This window comes from Ranitomeya variabilis, chromosome 3, assembly GCF_051348905.1.
Source record: "Ranitomeya variabilis isolate aRanVar5 chromosome 3, aRanVar5.hap1, whole genome shotgun sequence".
Taxonomy (NCBI): domain Eukaryota; kingdom Metazoa; phylum Chordata; class Amphibia; order Anura; family Dendrobatidae; genus Ranitomeya; species Ranitomeya variabilis.
In genome coordinates, this window is record NC_135234.1 from 405,664,185 (window position 1) to 405,676,257 (window position 12,073).

The window sequence follows — 12,073 nt, forward strand, 5'->3', positions numbered from 1 at the left end:
ACACATCAAATGTGTGATTAAAAAATGAATACTTTAAAGCAATAAACTTTATCATATTACAACATTATGTGGTACTAAACAATCTAAACAATTAAACTGTTTGCTATGTCTTATGTTTACTTACATAAGTTATACTATGCCTTTTATTTAAACCTAACATCCAAAGACCATATATATCTTTCTTTCTTTCTTTCTTTCTTTCTTTCTTTCTTTCTTTCTTTCTTTCTTTCTTTCATTATTTATTTTGGGTGAGGGATAATTATTTTAGTACTAATTAATTCAACAATAATACATTTATTTTCCCTTTCCAAACAAACAAACAAACGGAGACTGAAACGGAATCAGAATTATTTTAGGCTTTTATTGAAAGACGTGAAGGTTTAAATTAAAAAAAAAAAAATCTGAACAGATAGATACCCGAGTTACCAGCACGTTTGTAAATCATGACTTAATAAAATACAATAACACAGTCCGTGATCATTAACTTTTATTGAACTGGAGTGAAAAGAAAACCTGAGGTTTATTCCTGCATTTTATGCCCGCTCTGAACATTATTAATTATTATTATTAGTCATAATTATGTTACTGAATTCTGATGGATGGCACATGATTGTCGAACACCAGCAGGCGGGTTTGAAATAATAAAACACAGTTAAAAAACCATATTACACCTCCTTCAATCACAAAGAGCTAGATAAGATTTCATTTACAATATATATCATGTAAATTGAAAAAAAAATTAAATGCAATGAATTATTCTCTAAATATTATGTACACACCATGTACAACTCTGAATAAATTAATACCAATTTGCATATTTGGGATCCGTCTAGCTTATTTACATTTTTTTATAAATATCTCTGGTACACAGGTAGGTATACAACCAGTTATGTACCAGACTGGTAATTTGGTGCAGGATGCAGTCTACCTATCTGCAGGTGGCATCTTCATGTCTTTGTGGTGTCTACCTGATTACTGGCTTCCTGTCTTCACAATCAATGCAGACAGCCTTTCTAGCTCACTTCTTGTGTCTCCAATAGTCATATAAAGAAATACCTTCTACCCTCCCTCCCTCCAATCTTCAGAAATTTAAGGAATTTCTTGCTCTCCCCTGTCCATCATCAATTGCATTTAGTCTCTGCATTCTTGGGCCATGCCAAATATTGTATTAGGGGCTTCTTCTCCACAGTAGGACTATTATTTGCGAGTCCTTGAAGTCCCCATAGGTGTACGTTTGTCCGATCATATTGCATGAATAATGCTATATATTTTTACAAGTGGATGTATTAGAATTCTTTTCAAACCTTCATAAATTGTGGTGGGGTTTCAGTGTGTCTTGTACAAGTCCTCTTCTTTTGATCGCTGACCCTTTCAAATAAATAGCTATAATGTGCTGTACAAAATCCCAGTGCTTTTCAGCCCTTGTGGCTCAGGTGATTGACTGAGTGTACCAGTCACTTTGGGGTCTCTCTTCCTGGGGAGACCTCTCTCTGACTCTCCAGACCACTGACCAGTCTCTGAATGTTCTGTAACTCGTTTATGGAATCCTTCATAGAACCCTTTGGAGACAAAGAGCTAGAATGGGATCTCTTATGGACAGGTGTGTCTGGGATAGGGCTAGATTCCCGGCTGCTCCCTGGTTTAGAGCCCTCTGATCCCGGATTGAGACTTGCTGGCAATCCAGTGGTCAGCAGGTTGGTGCTGGGAGGAATGCCCACCGGGATCTGATAGGGGCTAAAGCGTAGACGAGGGCGTGTACTGCTGAGAAAAGGGTTCCTTGGCATTGTGGTGGCAGCAGCGCTTGTGGCTGGCATAGCAGAGGCGGCAGCTGCAGCAGCTGCCATGTAGGTGTAGGGGTATGGGAAGAGCCCCCCAAATGTGGGCATTGGAATTCCCTGCAAGAAAAAAAAAAACAGCATTTAATATACGGATTTTGCAATTCTTAAAAAAAAGTGTAATCATATTCACATCAAATGTGGTTATTATTATTATTATCTCAGTAATATATATATATATATATATATATATATATATATATATATATATATATATATATACATTATACAGAACAGCAGCTGAACAACAAGGATGTAAAAGCTCCCAAACACGAACCGAACCATCCAGATATGAAGAAAATAAATAAAACTGTAGGTAGCACACCAAAACACCAACAGTATATAAAAAGTGTTTTTTGTTTTTTTTTATTGGCCCATTGTGGAGACGTTTCGGTTCCAAAGTGTGAACCTTTTTCAAGTATTTTCCAAGCTTGTTCGTTTTATGGTTTAATTCCCTTTATTACTCAATGTAATCTTTTTCACATATTCTTATTTTTTTAAATCTTTTAGTTTTATTAGTCTTATTATAATACATTATGTTAATAATATGTAAACCATATCATTGTAAAACAATTAGCATAGACATGAAGAGAGAGTTTCTGGCATAAAACAACAAGTATATAAACGTCTGCAGATTACAATGGAGCGGCTTATGTGAGCAAGAGATTTGTGCCAATAAAAGCCAGCGATAATATCGATTACAGATCGAGTGTCAGAGATTTGTCTGGCTGTGGTTGGGAGACCAGCACAATAGTTTACTGGGACTTGATGAGAAACTGAATCTAACATGAATGGGTGCACTGGGCCCAGCAAGAAAAGACCTTAAGACACCTGAAAACGGAGATCAGGTTTAGCAAGAAGGAAATCAAAAGGTTCCAGGATGATTATTTGTCAAAGACTAAGTCTTATTTTTGGTGCAGATGAGGAAAGATGTCACACACAGGTCACATCAGTTACTGCAAGAAGGATGTGAAAGCTGTTAGGTAACAGACAAAATTACTTTAGCTATAACATTGCTTCACAATGCCCACCAGAATAACCAAGTAGTAAAAATAGTAATGCTCACCTGAGAGGCCAGCATGTGCTGAGAGAGGTGGAAAGGAAAATTAGCTGCACTTTGTACTGAGGAAAGGCCATTCTCCAGGCCACCTGCCCCAGTCATAGAGGCTAATAAATGTCCCATGCCCATTGCAGAGAAGGCTCCAGGGGCCATCGTGAACTGTCCTGGGTGGATAAACAAGGGTTGTCCAGCATTCAAGGGGTTAAAGAACTGCTGCCCGTGTAGACCAGACAGAGCCAAGCTCTGCAGGTGACTAGCGCTGAGCTGTGGAGGGCTGTCAGTCTGTACCATAAGGGGTGAAAAGGTCTCTTTACTCAACCCTCCACATTCTGCCTCCACAGCCTTCGAGTCCTCTTTCCTCCTGCTTTCCTGTTTGTCTTTCTCTAAACTCCGAACACTGAAGATGCTGCTCTCAATGTCCTTTCGGTTTCCAGGAGACTCGGTCTTCTTTTCTGGAGTGGTCTTCTCCCTAACCCTCTCTTCTAACCGGGGGCTACTTGGAGTAGAGGGGGATCCCCCAGGGCTGCTGTGACCTCTGGCGATCCGTACTTCTCGCCTCTCCAATTCCTGATCGCTGTCTGCTCCGTACTTCTCATCTATAATGCAAAGGACATATGGCTCAGGACAGATCTCTGATCAGAACGTGATAAACCGTTCATTACAGCTTAAGAAAGAAGATGGAAAAAGCAAAAGGTGTCTGTTTGTGTTAATTTTAGAATTGCAAAAAAAATAATGTAAAGAACAGTAAAATATATTTTTTATTATTAAATGGTTTGTCTTCAGACAGATTCTATAATTTCATTATTTTCACTTACACAGCTTTATGATTCTAGTTAAATGATAGGGTGTTCCCAATCATAACGGGGAAATTAAACAATGGGCAAATAATGAGATTTAACATGTAACATGCAAACATATTGCTCAAATTAAAATGGCAAATTCAGAAAGGCAGAAGATGCGATAATAGTATTTAACAATGTATTAAATATAATAGTATAAAAGAAAATACTACGATTATACATAACATAATCATATAATGATGTGCATTATGGTACGATGATATAAAACATAATATATGCTGCCCAGCACTTCATGTTAAAATACACCAGTGATTTGCTCTTATAGACAGAATAATAAACAATTGGGACAGAGGTCGTTTCTGTTTCATTTAAAAAGACTAGCATAAACATTTTATTTGTAAATACTATTAATATGGTTAATTCATCAATATGAGATTTATCCATTTTCCTCTATGTGATCCAGGGTTTATGCATTAGGATCTATTATAGTTAAATTGTATTTATAAAAAAAAAATTGCATAAAAACATTATACAGAGGGGTAAAAAGTACAAAGGTTCCATTAAAAAAATCTCCGATACACCAGTATTTCTATAAACTATTTTTTTCTTTTCTTTTTTTTTCCACATTAATTTATTGACTACATTTATAAGGAAAATAAAATGCCTTTTCCAAACATAAAAAATATATTTACAGGCTTCCATTACTGTAGTGTATTAGGCAGAGCATAAAAAAATATCAGCATACTGCAAAAGTAAATGTAGGGAAGGGAATGAGCTGGTAGGCATGATGCATTTAAAATCATATGTGTGAGTGTAAATATGTTTGAAGACTAGACTGGAAATGGTATGTACTATTGATAATAATGCACAATATTATCATATAGTCACTATGTTGTAGAACAGTGGTTTTTATTATTTCATAATTACCTCTATTGTTGCGGCTGAGTCTTAGGGGACTGGGTTCTGTACCCAGAGGTGAGTGCAAGCCATCCCTGCCCGGGGCAGGATCACAAGAAGAGGCGTCAGATTCTGCCCCATCCCTGTCTGCTTTGCACTGTTCCTCATACATCCGTAGGGAGGGCAGCGTCAGCTGTTTTCTTAAATACAAAATGAGGGGGAGAAAAAGAACAATTAGCCCTTCCATATACTATTCCATTGGTACAATCACTTTAATGTGCCCCAGTGCCATTCAACTGTATGCCAAGTCTACCTCCAATATTTTGCTGTAGCAATTGCATTTAGTCTGTTGCTAGTATTGAATTCTATTTTATTTCATATTAGTACCACCACAATATTATATTAAATTGTGTTACCTCTTCTCCCGTCTTCCATTACCCGTATCTCGAAATCCTTTAGCAAATGGATTGTTGTCTATTTTGAGTTGTGTAATCTGTGGGATAAATTAGATGTTAATGTATATATGTAAAAATATAAACATTTTAAGTAAAACCAACTATATTATTATAAAAATAATTAGTAGCAATACAGCACACATGTATACATACTGTACGATAGATAGATAGATAGATAGATAGATAGATAGATAGATAGATAGATAGATAGATAGATAGATAGATAGATAGATACATAGATAGATAGATAGATAGATAGATAGATAGATAGATAGATAGATAGATAGATAGATAGATATGTGATTAGATGATAGGTATATAGATAGATTATAGATATATAGATGGATAGATAGATAGATAGATAGATAGATAGATAGATAGATAGATAGATAGATAGATAATGTGATTAGATAGATATGGGATAGATAGATAGATAGATAGATAGATAGATAGATAGATAGATAGATAGATATGTGATTAGATGATAGATATATAGATAGATTATAGATATATAGATGGATAGATAGATAAGATATGAGATAGATAGATGCGAAAAAGCACTAAAAGTTCCAGCAAAGTTGCACAAATTATCTCTTGAAGAGTGTCAGAGTTCCAATCTGTGTGTGGTGTAGATAAGATGATTACCTAGGCTGTAGGATTGACAGGGTTTACCTTAATGTTACATTCCTACAATTTGAGAGTAAATACAAGTTTTGTAGCTTGTAATACCCTCACATGCCCTGCCCTACCTAGATTGCAGCAGGTTCCTTTACACACAGCCTCCCTGGTTTAACACACCGCAGGCTTTATTAAAAATGATGCTGAGGTTTGCCTTGAATTATTAATAGAGTTTTAATGATAGCAAGTTATTTTTCAGAGCCCCCTGGAGGAAAGATGGCGACTAAACATTGCAGCGCTGGTTAAAAGCTATTCTTATCTCCCACATAAGTCTGACTTATGGTGCAGGCGACATTAGGGCAATAAATAATTCAGGCTTTTGAAATATGTCCCCCTCAGATGCCATCTTTAAAAATGCATGGATGATCTCCTTTATGGTATATTTGCTCCAACAAATTGATTTTCTTTTTGTTGTTTCTTATTCATTTCTACCAGCAATATGTATTCCCACTGATAGCAAAATAATACAGATTAAATCAATTTAATTTATGTTATTTCTGCCTAAATGTGTCCATTAGTTGCTATATATAAAGGCAATGCATACAGCATATCATAAATGGCGCCTAATGAAATAAATGAATTGCAACAACACAAGATCGATATATAACAAGACATGTATTAATATAGTAGAGCCAAGGAAAAACAGAAAATATTATTCTTGCTACTGGCATTATAGGGGTTAAATGGCCAGAGTCAGCATGAGCTTCTTAATAAGAAGCTTGGTCTGCTCCAAGATGCATACTGCCTATCACCCCTGGCCAGCTTGTGGCTGGGCTGCAGCCTAAGTGTTCTTTAATCGATCGTGACTCTGTGCCATAAAGTTTACGATTGGAACAAGCCCACCAGGACCCTCTAACAGATCTGTCAATTAACATCAGCAGCAAGGGGCTTAGCTGTGTCCTGGGCTGTGGACACAGAGCGTGTATATGTATGTACTGATCACATATTAACCATAGGTATATAAACTATAGCCAAACTACACAAGTAAAGTTAATTACACATACACTTGCTGCAACTGAAAAGAGGACCTGGATTATGAGTCCTGAAATTGCAGCAAAGCAACACACAAAGCGTGAAAGCCACATAAAACACAACCACAACCTATTCATTAGGCCCATAATCCTTTCCCAACATACCATAAAGTAATATGGACTGAATGAATTCACAATTCATAAACTCATGTTAGACCATTACCACCCAGTCCAAAATTATATTCAGTACATCATCCCACATATATATAAAAAAAAAAAATTAAAACAAAGAAGCAGAAATTCGTAGATAACCAGTTGGAAATCAGATAATTTGTTGCAGGCCTGCATAATGTACAATAATAATAATAATAATAATAATAATAATAATAAATGTAATATTTTCTTACCTTATCATTCTGATAAGCAGTTACTGCTATGAAATCAGTTTCTGGGAACACATATGTCCTGAAAGTGCTATAAGGGAGCTTCAAAATATCATTGGCTCTTACAATATGAAACCTGGGTTGGTATTTATGCATGGAGTTTAGTATAGTCTGCAAAAAAGTAAAAATCGAAAAATATTTGTAAGTATATACTGTAAATGAAATAAACGTAATATTATTGCATCACTACAGTGGTCACATATATGTTAAATATAAAAAAAATTACACTATAAACTATACAATAAATGACAAACACTTAGTATTACCAGTTAATTACAACCGATATATACATATACATATATACACACACACACACACACACACACACACACACACACACACACACACACACACACACAGTGCTGCTTTCATGTATCTCATTGTATTGTATTTCATACATAAGGCATTTTAATGGCAATATATTTATTGTTCCTGTTCTTCTGAAGATTAAAACGACTGGGTGGATAAATATGCTCAAAGTGTCATAAAACGAATCGATCTGATTAATATTCTAGCAACTGTAATGTAGAGGAAAAAACGTATTAAGAGACACTTCCTATCCAGGCGCTCAAATCTCCAGTGCAGAAATCCAGGCTGTTGGCTGGCACACTCAGGCCACAGATGGGCATTGATTATTAAGCGCTGTGCTGTCCAGTTGTACACTGCAGTTATAAGGCCCATAAAGCAAAAATTCATTCTAGCAAGTAGAGGATTCTTCATGGGTAGCAACGGGTTAAGTAATGTCTATAGTGACTGTGTGTTTGCACACATCATATACCTGGGCTTCCATTTAAACATGTAGCAGCAGTTATGACATGTTTGGAATTAGGCTGTATTCACCTTGAAGCACGACCAGTTTGGGAAGGGTTTAAAGTTTGCTAATCCACACTGATGCCATTCACTGATGCTTGGATTTAAGGCAAAATCTAGTAACATCGTCATTAGGGAAATGTATACAGGACTTTACAAGTGATGGATGTGACTGCAACTGATAGCTTGCTAATGTTTAAAGGGGATCAGCTCAGAGAAAAATTATATATTTTAATCTATGCTGGAAGACTATAAGCACTACAGTAGTTTTTTTTATTAATGCTCCCATCATATGACGAATACAAAGTCGTTCTTGTGATGCACACGGAAAGCAATAGGTTAATGTACATAATGCAAATAAGGGGGGGAGGGGAGAGCTGATATTCTTATAATGAAGAGATAACCACCCTAGGGTGAAACATAGTGAAGGTGGCATATATGGACGTATCCTTCATAAAAGCAATGATGAGACTTCCACAAGACAGCAATTCGGGGTCACAGTCCAGACGATGATGAGGGATTGTACTGAAAATCAGGGAATGTTTGTTACCTTATCAAAGCAGGTCATGGGCAACTTTCTTTCTAAACTTCCTACACTGCCAAGGGTCAAAGACACTGAATGCGCCTCTAGTATTAGGCAATTATTCTCCCTGTAGGAAATGTCTTATTTCTGTCGAAGGTAAAGACTATTGTCTTATTTTCAATAGAAAGGTATTTTTTAAGTTACATTATAAGGTGAATGTACTTCATATGATGTGGTGTTTTATATTCCTAGTACTGTGAGCTTGCTGGTGGAAGGTACCATGTGTGCACCTGTACCAATGTTATTCTCTACATTATACTTATAAAATAGTGACTCAAATACTTAGGGCCTGCCAGGAAATACCACACTAATGTATATCTCTATGCCATCCACTACTGCACAACTTTCACCTATTCTGCTGCACCCCATTCATAGATGCCTGGTCTCTCTGACCTCATTTCTGCAGCTTTATCTAATCCTACACATTTTACAGATTTAAATGCAATCTATCTGGTGAATTGTCCTCCTAGGAAAAATTACCTTATATTTGTGATGCTTTTAGGTCATCACATATATACGGGGAAAGTTTATTATAGTAGTCTCACTGACAAAATTAAAATTATTTTAGCATATACAGTAAACATTAAAACTGACAAATAATAGTGATTAAAAAATTGACATTATTTGGAAATAATTTCACTTTTCCTAATTGATAACTAAATACGTTTATTAAAAAAATGTCTACAAGGAGGAATATATTGCACTGAGGGTAATCTTTCTGATAATCTGATAATGTAAATCGCAATTGTTCTATTTACAATTGTTCATATTCTCCTGAATGTAATAATAATAAAACATTATCTGAGTTCTGAGTGATAATAGTGACCTTAGTATCTGGGTGGACTACACATATATGTGATATAAGACTACATACGCAGATATCACCTGCTACATATACAAAAAGTAATATTTTATTGTTTAATGTTTACTTCTGTTATGTATGCTTACATATGTTATGATATGTTTCCAATGAAAAATATATCAAACTAATAGCATTATACTTCCTTCAGGAGATAATGAGGTATGGATATGCCTTTCTACTATGCGGTCTTCTTCCAGTAAATAATAACTTAAATATAATAACTATTTAGAAATATAGGGAGTATAAACACCAGTGTAGGCATGTGTATATATTAAGCCATATATATGGCTTATTAGTATATATAATCTCAATAAACAGCTCTACAGCACGTTTAAAGTGAGGTTGCTACTTCTTTGGTAGAAGTGAATATTTATTAATACGTTTGAAATACCAATTATATATTGGATAGATAGATAGATAGATAGATAGATAGATAGATAGATAGATAGATAGATAGATAGATAGACAGAATGTACTCACGAAGCCATGCTTGTCTGAGATATTGTTGGTGAGCTTGAGCTTGTGGAAAGCAACAGGTTTGGCCATCCATTGCTCCCCGGTGGCCGGGCTGTCAGGGTGAATGTACATACGCTTGGGCATCTCTGGGTCAGCCTTGCCTGCCACCATCCAGCGAGAGTTATGGAACTTATAGCGACAGTCGTCGGCTGCCACTATATCCATTAATAAAATGTATTTGGCCTTCTTGTCGAGACCACTGACCCGCACTTTAAATGGGGGGAACATCCTCCTGCAACAGGCAACAATAGTTTTCAGATTTAAAACTATTACAGATTACAAGTCTATACGATTGATACTTCTACATCAATATATTTATATATCCGAATTTACAGTGGCTGCATCAGAAGAACTTCTACAACATTTTAGGCCTGAAAGTTTGCACACATAAGGAGCAAGTACGACCACGCTCTGTGCTATTTCACATGTACAATCACAGGCCTTTTTGGATTTGCTCATAACACATTAGGTATAATATCTAGAAACAGATATATTTTGCCAAGTTTATGCATGATCTGATCCTTCGCCACTAAAGTGAAACCTAAACATGGTCTCCCCATGACATTGAACAGTCAAGACTTTGGCATACTTCATATAAAGCATAAAATCAATGCCAAGTACATGTCCATTTTCCCGATTATCGGTGTCCTTATTGTAATTTGATTGACTTGTTATGTGCCAGCCTCTATAATTGCTTAATACTTGAACAATTATTATTTTTCTTATAGAGGCCAGTTCGGTGGTGTAGTTCTTTATCTGACATGCTATTAGTCAGCTTTTAATGTTTAAGTATTTCCCATGTGAACAGAGTAACTACAGAAATGTATAATAAACACTATATGATACAATGTGACATACTTTTGTGGGAAAAATATTATCTCAATGATATACTTAGAGAAACAGAAGTCTACCTCTAATGCACTTTATTAATGTAATGTTCTGGATTCCAGCAATATAAACGACCTAAATATGATCTGACCTTCCAGACTTGGTGATGACCATTTCAGTGCCCAATTTGTGGAATTGGTCCCAAAGCTCCTTGGCTTCCAGGGTGACTTTGGGGTCGTCCTCCACCTCTTCCTCTGGCTCCAGGCTCTTAAGTGAGCGCAGATGAGCAGCCTGGTGGTGGTGTCCCAGGGCCGAGACGTGCAGCCCAGCTTCAGCGGCTGCAGCCAGGCTGGGGTCAGTGAGAGGCTTGCCCAGCGCGGCCGGGGGCAGAGCCAGAGCCGGGAAGAAGGAGGGCTGTGCGGCCGCAAGGAACGCTGACATGGGGAAATCGGCTGGTCTGGGAGCGTGGAAAGGGTGGTAAGCCATGGCAGTCCCCGGGAAGGCTGGATCTCTCATCGGTGCATTCAAGTATCCAGGAGGAAACAAGGAGCTGCAGTCAGGGCTTCCAGCAGAAAGGGTTATAGTCCTGGTTGGTGGCAGTGGTGGAACCCGCAGCCCTCGTCCCCAGGAGCAGCGCTGCACAACTACTGAGGTCCGCTGGCTTTGGTGTCTGGGTCAGTGAGACGTGCAGGAAAGTTGTGGGGCAGAAGTGTGACTGGGGCCAGTCATAGTGCTGCACGATCCTGTGAGATCTTGTCGTGATCTGGGGAAAACTGTGACTATCTCACATGTCCTTCCTGCTCTGATCCCCTCACTAATGAGCCAAGCCCCCTTGATTGCTGATTTTACGCTTTCTCCACCAATTGTGAATCTCCATAGGCGGGGTTTTCACAGCTCAGGCCAAAATCTGGAGAAGAAAGAAGGGGGGGGGGACACTGAAGAGGAAGGTGTCGGAAGCATCAGCAGTAAGAAAACATGTCAACAGGATAAAATATTAACCAATGACAGCAGGAAAAGAACCATGGATTCCCACCCCCTGCCTGCAGGAGCCAGGCAGCCCTCAGAACCGGGCTCAAACATGGTCAATGCCGGCAGGGTCAACTCCTGTGGAGTGGAGAGCTACAAAAAGCCCCTTAGCAGAAGCCCAGTGGGAACCAGACCACAGAATTTGGCTAGAGTTTTAAGCAAATGCATTCACATTCCCTTTGTGTGTATACAAATAATCACAGAAGTTTACATAAAATAATATATGTATAGTACATGGACAAAGGCAGGATGGATGATAGATAGATAGATAGATAGATAGATAGATAGATAGATAGATAGATAGATAGA

At 37.4% G+C, this 12,073-nt stretch overlaps 1 protein-coding gene across 1 annotated transcript; it reads right to left on the bottom strand.

The window, feature by feature from the left end:
- Positions 1–472: 472 nt before the first annotated feature.
- Positions 473–11,524, bottom strand: TBX2 (T-box transcription factor 2). Its single transcript, XM_077296218.1, has 7 exons — positions 10,890–11,524; positions 9,875–10,142; positions 7,104–7,250; positions 5,009–5,085; positions 4,623–4,792; positions 2,902–3,491; positions 473–1,895 (listed from the first exon to the last, which is right to left on the bottom strand). The coding sequence occupies exons 1-7, from the start codon at positions 11,252–11,254 to the stop codon at positions 1,455–1,457; spliced, it is 2,058 nt and encodes a 685-aa protein (XP_077152333.1). The 5' UTR covers positions 11,255–11,524; the 3' UTR covers positions 473–1,454.
- Between the last annotated feature and the right edge of the window lie 549 nt (positions 11,525–12,073).